The sequence below is a fragment of the Podarcis muralis genome, chromosome 6 (genome assembly GCF_964188315.1).
Source record: "Podarcis muralis chromosome 6, rPodMur119.hap1.1, whole genome shotgun sequence".
NCBI classification, from domain to species: domain Eukaryota; kingdom Metazoa; phylum Chordata; class Lepidosauria; order Squamata; family Lacertidae; genus Podarcis; species Podarcis muralis.
The window spans coordinates 19,343,784-19,359,880 of record NC_135660.1 but is presented as its reverse complement, the minus strand read 5'-3'; the positions used below and the strand labels follow the sequence as shown (position 1 = coordinate 19,359,880).

General features: G+C 46.0%; 1 protein-coding gene across 8 annotated transcripts; it reads right to left on the bottom strand.

Annotated features, from left to right (window-relative positions):
* Positions 1-563: 563 nt before the first annotated feature.
* SPTSSB (serine palmitoyltransferase small subunit B) lies at positions 564-15,091 on the bottom strand. 8 transcript variants are annotated; one of them, XM_028731455.2, is made up of 4 exons: positions 14,990-15,091; positions 13,057-13,269; positions 11,766-11,826; positions 564-2,586 (listed from the first exon to the last, which is right to left on the bottom strand). In XM_028731455.2, the coding sequence occupies exon 4, from the start codon at positions 2,552-2,554 to the stop codon at positions 2,312-2,314; it is 243 nt and encodes an 80-aa protein (XP_028587288.1). In that variant the 5' UTR covers positions 2,555-2,586; positions 11,766-11,826; positions 13,057-13,269; positions 14,990-15,091; the 3' UTR covers positions 564-2,311. The 8 variants fall into 8 exon arrangements, with proteins under 8 accessions (XP_028587288.1, XP_028587293.1, XP_028587292.1 ...); XM_028731460.2 differs by lacking the exon at positions 13,057-13,269 and having other exon boundaries at positions 14,990-15,032; XM_028731459.2 differs by lacking the exons at positions 13,057-13,269; positions 14,990-15,091 and adding an exon at positions 12,951-13,015.
* Positions 15,092-16,097: the final 1,006 nt, after the last annotated feature.

Here is a 16,097-nt window from a genome sequence, read left to right as displayed (position 1 = left end):
CCCACTCACCACGACAATCTAAGGTAGCCAATCTAGGAGAAGGAAAACTCTGATCCTAAACCTCCATTGCCTTGAGGGACATCTTCAGGAAAAGAAAAGGGTAAGGAGAAAACCCTACACAAACTTGGAGTCCCCAAGACAGTTGGATGGTGCCTTGTACACCTCCTTTTGGCAACTCCTGCAGCCAAGCTGGTAACAAACATATTGTTCTGCTTTCCTTTGGACCACATCAGCAAGGCCGAGGGGGGGGGGTGTCTTGTCATCTGGGTAGCCCAGGACCTCTATACACACTGCCCAGGCTTGCACCCCGGGGAGGTCACTTCAGTGCTGCTAACACAGCAGTTTCACTTCACCCACGGATGAACACTCCATTCTCTCTCGAGATGGACGGAGGCCAACAACAATTAAGAAGCAAAGAAACAAGAACATAAAAATTGCCTGGGGTTCATTTAGCGTTACAAGGAGTGACAATGAACCTGTCTTAAGAGCTGCCTTCACCCCTTCTCTCACTATGCATGGAGTGAGCAGAATTGCATCCCTAACAAATAATACACAGGCACCTCTTAAAATAAACTTAACTTTATTCTTGTTTCTGCAAAACAGCACACATGTTCAGATCTCTTAAATCTTCAAGACACGTCTTTGTGACAGAAACAATGTAACTTGCTTTTTTTTTTTACATGCAGTGTCTCACACAGTCTGCATAAAAGAAGCAATTTCCTGATATTGCATGTAATTTTGCAAACACTGAGTGTTATTTACATTTAACACTTAAAATCGCCTCCAGCAGTTGTAGAGTTGTGCATTGCTGCAAGAAGCACATCTAGCAGATATGCAAGCTTGCCCTGTGTGGCATTCATATTTCATTTAGATAAAAGTATAACATTGACACATTTAAAAGGCAAAAAGAAAAGTCGGCCCAAGGGCAGCTTACTTTTTGCTTTCTAAAAAGGAAATCTCAGTACTGAATCTTCCATATAAATGCTTTTAGAGCCTTTGCAGCTATTTGGATATTGCTTCTACTTCTAGAATAGCATGAGCACATGCTTTATTTACCTCGTGTGAAAAGTAACAGAATAGGACGCAGTTCTGTATTTGGCATTCAGCAAAGTGAACTCCATGCTGCAAGGCAAAACAACAACAAAACCTTCACCGTAAACAACAGGTACAGCTCGGAGTCTGTTTCCTGCAAAATGTCAAGATTTTTAAAAACATATATATTGCAGTGGCTGCTCCCCTCAAACCCAGATACACTTTCCTGCCCTGACAGAACTATATTTGAGATACAGGCTCTTGATTATTTCATGTTTGGGACCCAGAAGGAGCTTTACTTGAGGGAAAAACACTTCTGCTCCCGTAAGTCAGCCCTCCACCCCATTTCTGCCACGTTTTGCCTTCAGTGGCAGCCATCTGCAATACATCCATCACTTTCGTGGCGGGTCCCTCACAGGACCAGCTTTTTTGGGAGGTGGGGAAGCAAAAGGGCTGCTATAGGAGGAAGGGGAGAGAATACCCATCTGTGTAGGCAGATTTCTGCTTAGCCTTCGCCAAACCAGGTATGTGTTTCCCAATTTTGCCCTTCTCTACTCAGAATACATAAGCTGAAAGTCTCCCCTTTAAATCCAGGTGTAAAGTCCTATATAAAGAGCTACTTTATATGTGTCATCAGGGAGGAACTGGGGTTGGGGAAGCATCACAAGAGAAAAAGTTACTGAACTTTTATAAAAGCATCGTTTTCAAAAGAAAAAGCCTTAAACGTAGTAATTGCAAGAGTTCTTCTCTTACCCCTAAACAAAAATATTCACAGATTCCTTCCTGCTAGATAGGAAAACACTCAAGGTATGAGGTGTGCAAGACAGGTGGGTGAACCACATGCAAGCCTGACCCAACAGTGGTCCCCAAAAGGTGATAATGAATCAGGTTCACTAGGCATTTAAGATGTGTCACATAGGAATGCAATCCATACAGAGGTTCTTAGCAAAGCAACACATTACAAGTGGAAGTTGTCACCAACATCCCAAACCTACGCATGCCTACTTGGAAGTAAGCTGTGTTTGATGGGTCTTACTCCCAGGTAAGCTTGGATAGGATTGCAGCTTTAAACAGAATAGAAGATGGTCCAATAAGAGAGAACCAGCTGGTATTTAGGGCAATGACAGCCTGGCTTGGTTAAGAGAAGGCGGAATCTGCATGCACATCAACCCACATGTTCAAAATTGCTTCCAAAACAAATACAGTCAAAGAAAGAGGAAGACTGTGGTGTTTGTTTTTTCCACTGCATGCAAAGAACTGCTCACTGGTGCTGGTGGGATCACTCCATAAGTGAAGCAGTACTTTCGGGTTGACTTCCAAATATCTGCGAGAAGAACTCAAAAGCCAAGCGGATGTGGATGGGGATGAAGACGTAAGCCGTGTAGACCACCATGGCAACCACCGTAATTGTGATGGTGTGAAACATGGATTGTTCCCAGGGCTCCAGGACATAGCTGCAGGTGATCAGGAGATACTGGTAATACAGCCAGTAGATGTAATCCTTCATTCGCTTCAGATCCATCGCTGGCTCAGGCTGGCTTCAGGAAAGCGGATCTGTGAGAGAAAACAGGAGAGTATAGATGCAGAGAGGATAGGGGAAAACCTTGCAGCAGGGAATCTGCAAGACTAGAATTACCAGTGCTCTTTGCAAGGCAAATGGGTTGCTACCCTTATTTGCAGAACGGCTTAAAAATAATCTGGGGTGCTGGGTTTTTATTTCACAGCTGCCCATTAATCCCCATCATCAGGAAGACCAGTGAAAGGCCATGGGCTGAATATATGTTTGGGTGCAGGAGGTTGTCTACAAGTGACTATCCTAGGGGTAGCCAAGATTATGTCCTCCAGGTGTTATGGAGAACAGCTCCCCAGCATCCCTGCCTGCTGGCTTGAGGCTTATGAGAGTTGCTTTTGTTTCCCCCCCCAGCCTTAGGTTTAAAAACAATACAAAATGAAGACTTATCTTAAAAAGCATTTCTTTTTGCCATTTTTATGATATGTTTCTACGCTGCCTTGAGACGTATATAAAAGGTGATTCATAAATATAGCCATCATTACCATCTGAGGGATTTAGCACTCTACATCCTAGAGAGTATTTGCAGATGTCCAGATTGCTGAGGAGCTCACACAGCTCAAGGTGTCACAGGAGTGCGTTTGTCAGTAATTATACAGTTCAAAATTCAGGCAGGTAGCTGTGTTGTTCTGACAATTAAAAAAATTGTCCAGTAGCACCTTAGAGACCAACTAAGTTTGTTCTTGGTATAAGCTTTCGTGTGCATACTCACTTCTTCAGATACATATAGGTGAAACTTGAAAAATTAGAATATTGTGGAAAAGTTCATTTATTTCAGTAATTCAACTTGAAAGGTGAAACTAATATATGAGATAGACTCATGACATGCAAAGCGAGATATGTCAAGCCTTCATTTGTTATAATTGTGATGATTATGGCGTACAGCTGATGAAAACCCCAAATTAACAATCTCAGAAAATTAGAATATTAAATGAAATCAGCAAAACAAGGATTGCAAATAGATCTTTCGCTAATGGGGCCTCCTGCTGTCGCTGCACCGTTGGCGCGCAATTTCCATTCTTATCCAGGCGCAAAGTTCTTAACCTGGAGCAACCACTTCCTGGTTAGCAGAGTTTGTAACCCGAAGCGTCTGTAGATTAGATAAATTTATTGTCATTGTCCGTATATACACAGTATACACAACAACGAAAATCAAACACCCACCCAAAGACCGGGTTCACATACACATTTGCACGTATCTCCAACACTCTCATCTGTAACCCGAGGTACCACTGTATTCAGCTAAGTTTAACTCAGCATAAACCTATTGAAATTAATGGACCTATTCCCCCCCCCCCCCATGGGTGTACTCTATGAGTAAAATTAGGTCATCCTAAGTATTTATCCCTGAGTGCTCCAAGTCTCAACTCAAGCCATATTGCCCAATAAGTGCAATGTCACAATCCCAGAGCGTCACTCCAACAGCACCGCAAGAATTTGCAGGATTCAAATGCTCAAAACAACCTTATTAACTCTGAGCTAATCCTTTGTTGTCAGCATCCGAACAGAAGCCAACAAAGCTGGTGGCAGCGTCACTGAAAGAAGGCTTGAGTGCCAGCATTATGAATGTAAAAAGCTTCCAAATTATCAGATTGCACCAGAAACGCCTTAAGCTACTTTGAATCCCTTTGAAAAATGGAGGGGGTGGGGTCATCCAAATAAATCATGTATTGTACCAAGTAACTGGAGATCAGAGCAATTATCGTCGCACACGTTACTTCGGGTTCCTTGCTGTCTGGAACAGTTAACCAAGTTTGAGGGCATGACAAATGGAGGGCGGCCATGTGCCTTGACTTTGCAAAGGGCATTCCTCTATCTGAAGGGCTGTAACCAAAAGAGCTGTGTGAACACTCAGCACTGCAGGCCAAATTCTATGGAACTCCCTTCCAGTCAGGGTGCAACAGTCTCCCAATTCCATGGGCCACACTGGGCTCACTGTTAAAGAGTACTCATTGGTCACCTCCAGACTGGATTATTGTAACTCGCTCTACGTGGGGCTGCCCTTGAGACTGACCCAGAAACTCCAGTGGGTGCAGAATGCTGCAGCGAGACTCCTTACGGGGTCTTCGCTGCGAGATCACATTCACCCGGTGCTATACCAGCTGCACTGGCTCCCGGTGGAGTACAGGATCAGGTTTAAGGTGCTGGTTTTAACCTTTAAAGCCCTATACGGCTTAGGACCCTTGTACCTACGGGACCGCCTCTCCTGGTATGCCCCACAGAGAAACTTACGGTCTTCAAATAAAAACATCTTGAAGGCCCCAGGCCACAGAGAAGTTAGGCTGGCCTCAACGAGAGCCAGGGCTTTTTCGGCTGTGGCTCCGATCTGGTGGAACACTCTGTCACAAGAGACCAGGGCCCTGCGGGACTTGACATCTTTCCGCAGGGCTTGCAAGACAGAGCTGTTCCACCAGGCCTTTGGCAAGGGCACAGCCTGACTCCCTCCTTCAGCAATCTTCGCGGAGCTCTGGCCCAATGGCTGCCAGTGGCTTGAATTTATTAATTTTATAATGAATGATTTTAGAGTGTTGTTTATGCTGTACTTTTGTACTGTTTTATTGTTGTTAGCCGCCCTGAGCCCGGCTAAGGCTGGGGAGGGCGGGATATAAATAAAATTTATTATTATTATTATTATTATTATTATTATTATTATTATTATTATTATTATTGGAAGTGCGACAAAATATTGCTGGGTCTCTTCACTTCCTTGCAGGAGAATCATAGAATCCCAGAATCGTACGGTCTCCGCTATCATGGGAGTGGCATCCATTAAGGGAGACCAGAACCAGAAGTGTGTTTAAGCTTTTGAGCCCACCAAAACTCTTAATCAGGCTGAATTTTAACAAAACAGAAGCGTGGATGGGATGGGGAGAAAAAGCTGTCTTGGTACTGAGGCCATAATGTCTGCGTTGGCCAAACATTTATCTCTGTTGCACAGGAGGGGCATGGCTACAGGGGCATAACTATGAGGGTTGTCGTAAAAGAGCACCTGCACTTCAGAATCTGCCACTGCACCACAGCCTTGGAGCAAAACATTATAAGGAGAATCTGAAAAATGGCTTTGGCTCCTTGCACCCAAAACCAGATTTTCCAGCTTATCTGTTGCATACCACTGCTCAGATCAGTTTGATCTACTAAGTGAAAGATCGAGGGCTTCTTCCTGAAGGGGAGGCTCACATCTTGCTTACTGCCTGTCTCCTTTAGAGAAATATTTCTATTCCTGGTCAATTCCCATTTAATTATTGGGGCCTGAGCGGCAAGCTACACATAATACTAACTAAAAATATGGGTAACTAAAAGGATAACTAAAAATATCATAGAATCATAGAATCATAGAGTTGGAAGAGACCACAAGGGCCATCGAGTCCAACCCCCTGCCAAGCAGGAAATCAACGCAGCTCTGTCGTGGATGGAGAATAGGAACAGGTTGCATTAGGATGGTGCCACAAGAAGAGTTAATGTTTTCCTGATGGCAACACCCACCCAAACAGTTTATGGTCCTGCTTATGGCATCTGCATTGTGCCCGATTCCCCTGGCCAAAAAGATAGGATTAACTCTAGTGTCACAATGCCCCAACCTAATTTATCCTGCCCTTCCTTTATAAGGCTTAACAAAACAGCCAGAGAGTGGATCACTGGTCTCTGTACTGTGTAGAGTTTTGGCTTGTTGTGTTGGAACGAAGCAACTTGAGGCAGGAGACACCCTTACTTGTGCTTGCTCTCTTGTTTGATTTTAGCTCTCTTCGCCACATCTTGACAGCAGTTTTGGAAAATTCCAGGTACCAGTCAAGTATCTCACCTTATGCACAAGAAGTGGAAAGGAGCGCCCCGCTCCCAGGGTTATCACACCAACTATCCATTGCTCTTCTACTGTTCCTTGTTAAGTTTAGTCAGATTACAGCAACCGAGAACCAGAGAATTGTGGAGCTGGAAACGAGCCCGGGGGTCATCTAGTCCAACCCCCTGCAATGCAGAAATCTCAGCTAAAGCATTCATGGCAGATGACCATTCAAATTCTTCTTAAAAGCCTCCAAGGAAGGAGAGTCCACCACCTTTCATGGGTGTCTGTTCCAACGTCATACAGCTCTTACTGCCAGAAAGTTCTTCCTGGTGTTTAGTAGGAATCAGATGAAGTCATTGGTTTGAGTCCTTCCCTCCAGAGCAGGAGAAAACAAGCTTGCTCCATCCTCTACCTGCAACTACAGTGGTACCTCGAGTTAAGAACTTAATTTGTTCTGGAGGTCTGTTCTTAACCTGAAACTGTTCTCAACCTGAGGTACCACTTTGGCTAATAGGGCCTCCTGCTGCTGCTGTGCCACTGCTGTGCGATTTCTGTTCTCATCCTGAGGTAAAGTTCTTAACCCGAGGTACTATTTCTGGGTTAGCGGAGTCTGTAACCTGAAGCGTCTGCAACCTGAGGCACCACTGTACTTATTTTCATTTTTTTGAACTGACACTCAGAAGAATCTTAGCACCACTGGAAGTAATAATTACCAGAGCGTACTTGACCAGGCTGGTCTAGTCACTTGCAACAAGGTAGGCAGGCCATAAAAACACAAATTCTTCCTCTCTCTCTCTCTCTCTCCCTCCCTCCCCCACCCCCATTCTCATCTTCTTCTGTCAAGCCACACGTGGCTGATGGAGGGATGCATGTATGTATGTGCAGGCTAGTAAAAAACAAAACTGGCAAAACAAAGCTAGCAACTTTTATGAGTTTACAGTGTGTGCAGAAGTAGTAGTAGTAGTAGTAGTAGAAGAAGAAGAAGAAGTTGTTTGGATTTGATATCCCGCTTTATCACTACCCGAAGGAGTCTCAAAGCAGCTAACATTCTCCTTTCTCTTCCTCCCCCACAACAAACACTCTGTGAGGTGAGTGGGGCTGAGAGACTTCAGAGAAGTGTGACTAGCCCAAGGTCACCCAGCGTGTGGGGGAGCAGGAAAGCGAACCCAGTTCCACAGATTACGAGACTACCGCTCTTAACCACTACACCACACTGGCTCGAGGCATTGCTTGAGGCATCAATCTGAGCTGTGAAAGCACACTCGATAAATTGTCAATGGACATAAGAAAATAGTCCCTGCAGAGGACTGAGTTCACAGGCAACCAGACCTGCAAATGTGAAGCAGTAACCAATTGTATACAATAAAGTTTGACTGTCTCAAGTAACATCATGAACCCACTCTCCAGTTGCAGCTTTCCAGCTCTTTGTTGTTGTTTTTGAAACCTTTAAAGCAATGAATTTACATGAACACGTGCTTTAAAAAAAGGTAGGGGTGGAAGGAGAAAATGACACTGAGATCTGCATCTTAAATCACTGCCACATCTATCTATCCAATGCAAAGCATGGGGGAGTGGATATCCACAGAATCATAGTTGGAAGGGACCCCAGGGGTCATCTAGTCTAACCCTCCCCTAATGCAGGAATCCTGCCCACAGTTGTCCCTACGTGGGCTTGAACCACCAACTTTCTGGTTAACAGCCGGACGCACTGACTCATTGCTCTCAACACTTTTTTTTTTTAAGGGAACACAACCTGATTTGCAAGACTTGTTTAGCTATTATTTTAGGATATACCATAGAGAAACCCAACTGTACCGGGTTTATTAACAACATACACACACCGAATATCATAGGAAATGGTCAGGCATAATGGGAGTTGTAGTCCAACAACATCTGGAGAGCTCCACGTTGGTCATCCCTGTTCTGTAAGTGTTAACTTCTTTTGCCACAGGATAAGCATATTTGCCACAGGATAAGCATATTTGCATATGCTTTCCATACACAACAACAAAACAAAGGAATCAGGGTTTAAAACCAACCAGGTTCACAGGTTGCAGGCTGTATTTCATCTGCATGCCTTTAATACTGGAGAGGTCACATGTGTGATGCCTCAGAGTGGTCCACAGTCAAGAAAAAAAAAGCATTTGAGCATCTCTGGACTCATAGCAGCCAACTCCCAATAAAATATTTGAGGGGGCTGCCGCCTCCAAGTTGATGGGCATTGCCATTCAGATGATGTGTGTGAGAGCCACATCCCGTGACTGATTATGTAGGATGGGGCTTACCTGTCCCCCCCCCATATTTTATCCAAGTTGGCACCCATTTGGAATGCGTCTTCCCCATGCGTCTTCTTTGCAATCTCACCCTCTCTCTATCTGCCCTCAATGTGGCTCCTGGGCTGCCATTGGCTCAGGACGACTCAATCCATCATTCATTATATGGGCAGAGACTCATTCAAACAAAACAGACAAAGAATAAAAACATGATAATTAAAACATCCATTCACGGTGCTCATATCGACAAGGCTGCAGATCTGACCCCCGTATGGGACAGCTGCATATTCCTGCAATGCAGGGGGCTGGACTAGATGAACCTCAGGGTCCCTTCCAGTTCTACAATTCTATAATGTAATGCAGAGGATAAAGACGTGAGGTGCAAATTGCAGTCAAAATGATAGTGGCTTAGGAGAATTCAAGACACATGCTAAGGTCCCCCGCCACAGAGGCAAACAGGAATAGTTTCTCACTTCTTGTTGAGGTCAAGGTGTGAGATTTTTTTTGGGTGGGAGGGGAGAGAATCTGTGCAAATCAGCTTGATATCAAGGTTTTCAGAATATTCCACTCCTAAACAAAACGGGACTTCTAAAATGCCCCCATAAAAAAATCAAAAGCAAAAATTGAACACACGTCAAGTTTGAAGAAGCGTTCTGCAAAACTCAAAATTTAGCTTTCTGCTTTATGGGTTTTAGGTCATTCCGATAAAGGCACTATGATACTGTTTCCTGTATACTCAGGCAAAGCAAACTTTACTCCATGAGTGATTACAGTTGCGGTGTCATGCCCGTGCTATTTCATGGGGCACTCCTGTGCATCTTGGATTAGAAACAGTAGTAGGTGGTGCACATTGCAACTGGGAGGGCAGAGAGGCAAGCAGTAGGTGGAGACAGAGACAGAGCGAGACTGGCTGGCTGTAAGTAAAGATGGCAGGTAGCTGGGGGAGGCTGAGGGCAGACTGAGGTTGGTGGGGCAGTGTCCCATTTGCCCTGAGAGTCTAGTCTCCACTGCTAGCGGGTCTCGCTGTGTTCAATGTTCAGTGTTCCTCTATGGAAAAAACTTTGTAAACTGGCAAGTTGGGGAAGTGGTCTAATTACAGCCACATTAAAACACACACACAGCTCCTCTTGCATTAAGAATTGGCACAGTTCAAGAATTCCGTCATTTTACCATCCCGTTATGTGCAAGAATGGAAATTTACAACCTCTTTATTACATTTTACACCAAACCTTTCTTCTGTGTGTTATACCTTGGGTTCCTTAGTCCTCCCTACATGGGAACCAACCAGACCTTCTTAGCTTCAGCAAGACTGTTGCATTATATGGACTCAGGAAAAAAGTCCTGGGGTATTATGTGGTTGGACAGCTAGAGGCAGTAGTGGCAAGGTTTAACAAAACTGTGGGGCAGAAAGTGGAGCAGATAAATCACTGGGCTAACCTGAAGCAAGAAAGGCCAGCCTGGATTGAGTGGCTCATCTGCTGTCCAACCATTTATTCTGCTTAGCTGAGGTTCTCCCCAACTCCAGCCCAAAGCAAAGGGGTGGGTGGGATTGTAGCCTTACGAGTCCTCTCCCATTTCTTGGGGAAGAGATGTTTCAACTACCTTGTTCCTGGGTTTTGTGAAACACATTAGGCTGGGTAGTTTATAAGCAATTAAGAACTCACGTGAAGCTTTTTGTTCTATAACATCAAGGCACCAGCCCACAAGATGCAACAACAATTTTAAAATAATGTTTTTTTCCCTAAAGAACAACACACCACCTTTATCCCCGAAGGACAGTTTTGTGGCTGTCAAAAGCTCATGTCCAGAGCAGTGTTTTGAAGCTTGACCAAGCAAGAGACTGCTTGCCTCACCGATTATACTTTTTTAAAAGGATGCAGTCCATACATAAATAGTGCTTTACCAGTACAATCCTATGCCTAACTTGGAAGTCAGTCCACAAGAAAAATTCCCAAATCCAGTCAGGCAATACCTTTATGAAGACCAACGATAATGTCACAAAATATTTATTTATTGCATTTATATCTCACCCTTTCCCCAAGGAGCTCACAGTGGCATATCTGGTTCCCTCCCTCTCCATTTTATCTTCACAACAACCCTGTAAAGTAGGTTAGGCTGAGAGACTGTGGGTGCCCCAAGGTCGTATCTGCTCATATCTGAGCAGAGATCTGAACCACTCTGATCACCACACCACTCTGACTCTAGCAATGTGGGGAAGTTTTCTAGTTCTCCAGAATGCTTCACCAGACGGGCTGGCAAAGCTGGCTTGATGTTGCTGCCACAAGCCCCTGCGCTGGGTCATAAGATGGAGTAAAAGAAGAGATAAGCAGACCTGTAGCATAATCCTAACCACGTCTACTCAAAAGTAAGTCCTGTTGGATTCAGCAGGACTAATTCCCAGGTAATTGCAGGTAAGAGTGCTGTCTTAGGATCCTCTCTGATACCACTTATTTTGGAGAAAGCCACACCCAGCTCAGCAAGGGTTGTGATGACATGGTTACTTCTTTGTAAGCATACATAGGTTTGCACCATAAATCTCACTGTGTCTATTGTAATATATTCCTGGAATAATCTGGGGTGTGTGTTGCCAGTGCTTTTCTTCTAGAACAAATGGTGCCAGTACTCACCATGAAGTTGTTATAGTACGTGCCACACTTTTAACCAGTGCTTTTCTTCTAGAAGGACGCGGGTGGCGCTGTGGGTAAAAGCCTCAGCGCCTAGGGCTTGCCGATCGAAACGGTCGGAGGTTCGAATCCCCGCGGCGGGGTGCGCTCCCGTTGTTCGTTCCCAGCGCCTGCCAACCTAGCAGTTCGAAAGCACCCCCGGGTGCAAGTAGATAAATAGGGACCGCTTACTAGCGGGAAGGTAAACGGCGTTTCCGTGTGCGGCTCTGGCTCGCCAGAGCAGCGATGTCACGCTAGCCACGTGACCCGGAAGTGTCTCCGGACAGCACTGGCCCCCGGCCTCTTGAGTGAGATGGGCGCACAACCCTAGAGTCTGTCAAGACTGGCCCGTACGGGCAGGGGTACCTTTACCTTTCTTCTAGAAAGTATGGTATGTTCCTTAATAGTAATAATAATAGAAATAGAAAAAAAGAGAAAGAACTCACCACAGTGCTTCACAAGTTAGGCGAAGGATGCTCCAAACTTCTTTACCGACTGGACTCTTCACTGCACAGAGAGATTAGAGAACCGAGTAAGGAATTTCTCCACCTACTCTCTGGGCTGCTATCCACCCACTTTGACTGCCAACCCAGTTCCAGAACAAATAACTGACAGCGCAAACACACACACAGGACTTGGTCCACCTTCCTAGGAAGCAGCTTCTCAGCATGCGAATTCTCCTTTGCCACTACTGGCTGAGAGCCAAGCAGCACCCTCCCCAACAGCCAACACAACCAACAAAAATGCACCACCTATACCGTTGGGTGTGTGGGTGTTACCCTGAGCACATGGAGCCACTGTTGATGCTTCCACCGTACTGCAGCTTCAGTTCATATATTGGGAAAAGGCTGTTTCCTCCTCTATGGCCAGAGATATTTGAAGGAGGGCATCACATCGGCAGGGGTAAGGTGGGAGGGAGACAGACGTGTGTCTACGAAACCAGGAGAAGGAAAAACACCAGGAAGGTTGCAGGCGTTTAAAGAGAGAGAGAGAGAGAGAGAGAGAGAGAGAGAGAGAGAGAAATGAAGAAGCCTTTTCATTTTGCTTTCAGCAGGTTCTTTCCCCCCACCTTTTCGGGGGGGGGGGGGAGGCTGTTGGATGCGCCAAACCGCAATACTCAAAGGCAGCAGTAAAAGCTGCCAAGATCGCTCCCTCCGCCCCCCAACCTTTATTATAATAAAACAGTTAAGCACCTTAAACGGCTTAACGCCGTTCTTATGGCACGAGCATTTGGGCTCCACAGCAACTTAAGAGCATGATAATCAGCGTGGTTAAAGTTGTTGTTGCTGTTCTTTAAAAAAATAAAATAATAGGTGCCCAGGAGTATTTGCTGGCATTGCTACGACAGATAATAATCATCCTATTAAGATCATCCCCAGCGCTGCTGGCGTGGGGCTGCCCAGCCTCCAACCGCCTCGCTCGGGAAGGGAAGCCGCATCCCCGCCGCAGCCCGGAGGAAAGGAAGGGAAAAGGGAAGGGCCAGCTCGCTACTTCGTCCCCAGGCCGTCCTTGCTGCGTGTTGCATAGCGAGGAGGAAAAAGAGAGACGGCAGCATGGCAAGAGCTCCGAGCAGGGAGGACACAAGCGCAAAGGCAGCGCCGCGCTCGGAAGAGGGGGAAGGAGGCCGTTACCGCAGTGGCGCATGGCGACGGAGGCGAGGCGGGCTTCCTTCCCCTCGGGATTCCCGCCGCGCTCGGAGACGCGAGAGCATCCCTCCCTCGACCCGCCGCCGCCTACCTCTAAAGTCTCTTCTGCTCCATGCCGAAGGAGGGCATCCCCAGCGCTCGCCTCCGGCCGCAGGGTCGTCGCCTCGATTCGAGGGAGCGCGGCGTCTGGGCGGCGTCTGGCACACGGGCGCGGGGGCGACGCTTTCTAGCTTCCTTCGGCAGGAGAAAGCCGCCCGGGGAGGAATCTTGCGCTGCGTTAATTCCGAGCACCCCGGTCATTACGCTATGAATGGAATAACAAGCAGCCATCCTTAAAAAATAATAAAAGGGGGGGGGGCACCTGTGGCCCTCCAGGAGTTCTCGGACTTCTCAATCCCCGCCAGCCAGGCCAGTGCTGGGGGGTGATGGGAGATGTAGTCCAGCAATAGGTAAAGGTAAAGGACCCCTGGACTGTTAAGTCCAGTCAAAGACGACTCTGGGGTTGCAGCGCTCATCTCGCTTTCAGGCCGAGGGAGCCGGCATTTGCCCACAGACAAATGTGATGGAAACCAGAGTGCATGGAAATGCCATTTACCTTCCCGCCACAGTGGTACCTATTTATCTATGCACACTGGTGTGTTTTCAAACTGCTAGGTTGGCAGACGCTGGAACAGCAACAGAAGCTCACCCTGTTAACCCCCGACCTTTGGCAAGCCCAAGAGGCTCAGTGCTTTAGACCACACTGCCACCCATGTCCCAGTCCAGCAATAGCTGGTAGGCTGAAGGCTGCTCCCACTCCCCACCCTCGAGAAAAGGCCTGCTGCCACCAACCACCTTGGAGATACCTGTATAAAAGAGAACTGCAAACTCCTTCACACCACACACTGTGCCTTCAAAGCACCTTTGAAACCCTTTCTTTCCCTCAAAGAATTCTGGGCCTTGAAGTTTACACCTTGCAGAGTTAGAATTCCCACCCCCACCCCCGTCAACAAACGGCAGTGCCCAGAATTCTTTGAGGGAAGGAACATGTTCCCAATGCGGTTGGAAAGGGCCACATGAAAGGGGATCTTCTTAGCAGCTGTATGCTCCAAAGTCAAGCATTTAAGTACACAGAGTGAGGACACCATGTGCTTCAATTTCATAAGAATGGTCTACATGCTCTGTCATGATCAATGGAACTTCGTAGAAAACACAAGTCAAGAACATGTTGGCGTACTCGCAATAATTTGTCCACGCATGCACAGAGAAAATAGTAGATCTTGCAGAAAGGCAACCCGTGGAGAATAGCAACAGTTGTTGCAATGCACCCCTAATTTTTATTGTATAATTGTATAAATATAAGATTATTGCATGATCTTAGAAGTGGCACGGCTGTGACTATCATGAAGAGATCCTGCACTTGTAAAAGAGGGAACATGCAAATGTTTCTCCATAGATTCAGGGGAGTCTTTAGCATATGTGCCGCTGGGGTGCAAAAATCCGCCCAGCACCCCCAAATCGTTGAGTCTAACAAGCGGCACCATTGTGAATGACAAGCGCCGCCGCTAGCGCGGCGCATTTTTGGTAAATGAGCACATAAAGTTGATACATTTCGGTAATACCTAGGTATATATGTATTTTGTTTTTCTAGCTTGATCATAATTATAATAATTATTTATTATTTCATTACATGTAGATAGTTAAGAGCTTAGGTGGCTTCAACGTCAGGTGCCTGGGGCCCCCAGAATTCGGTGCCCAGGTGCCCCACACCCCTTGCACCACAGGGTAAAGATGGCCCTGCATAGGTTACCTCAAAAGTGCATAGCTGGAGGCTGTTAGATGTCTCAACAGTTACAGTTTCTGCTTTTTGCTCTCCAGTATACATAGCAAGCAACCCTCTTAGTGTCCTCAAAGTCAATTAGGTGTGTATTATCCCATTTGCACTTGCAGGCCTGTGGTGACAAACCTCCCATCCCTTTCTTTGTTAACTGAAGAACCAGGTGGCACCTATTTAAGGAACCTGGAGGTGACCCAGGGACACTCACCAGCCACTCCTTTTTATGTTAAGATCACTGTGCTGCAAACTTTATAATGCTGGACATCTCTTTGAGGATTTAACTGAGGCTGCTTTTTCACTTTTGAACTTGTTTCATGGCGATCTTTTACGTTGCAGATGATGGGACAGCGCAGCAGGCTGATGTACTGTGGATCACAAAAGGTTAGAACTTGACAGTTGGAGGCTGTTAGATGTCTCAACAGTTACAGCTCCTGATTCTTGCTGTTAACTGTCCTTTCCTGTATACATAAAAACCAACCCTCCTAGTGTCCTCAGAGCCAATCAGGTGTCATGTGAACAACCTCAGACTTTTAGGAAAGGTGGGGTATAAGGCTGCAGCACTACATATGCTTACTTGGAAACCAGTCCTACGGTGGAGCTTGCTTCTTAATTGTTGTTTAGTCATTTAGTCGTGTCCGACTCTTTGTGACCCCATGGACCACAGCACGCCAGGCACTCTTGTCTTCCACTGCCTCCCGCAGTTTGGTCAAACTCATGCTTCGAGAACACTGTCCAACCACCTCGTCATCTGTCGTCCCCTTCTCCTTGTGCCCTCCATCTTTCCCAACATCAGGGTCTTTTCCAGAGAGTCTTCTCTTCTCATGAGGTAGCCAAAGTATTGGAGCCTCAGCTTCACGATCTGTCCTTCCAGTGAGCACTCAGGGCTGATGTCCTTAAGAATGGAGAGGTTTGATCTTCTTGCAGTCCATGAAACTCTCAAGAATCTCCTCCAGCACCATAATTCAAAAGCATCAATTCTTCAGCAATCAGCCTTCTTTATGGTCCAGCTCTCACTTGCATACATCACTACTGGGAAAACCATAGCTTTAACTATGCAGACCTGTACTAATTCACACAGATAGCTGGTTAAAAAACAATGTGGTCTAGGTCTGCCATCATCCCACACATTGGTTTTGTTCCCATGTAATGCTAAGATAAGCATTACATGGGAACAAAATGCTATGTAATGCTTATCTTAGCATTACATGGGAACAAAATGCTATGTAATGCTTATCTTAGCATTACATGGGAACAAATGTAATGATAAGATAAAACATAATAATGTATCAAGAGCTGGCTGGATCAGGCTAGTGTCT

What these genes read in the sequence shown, in the direction of transcription:
- SPTSSB (XM_028731455.2), bottom strand. Translation starts at nt 2,554, where the DNA reads ATGGATCTGAAGCGAATGAAGGATTACATCTACTGGCTGTATTACCAG.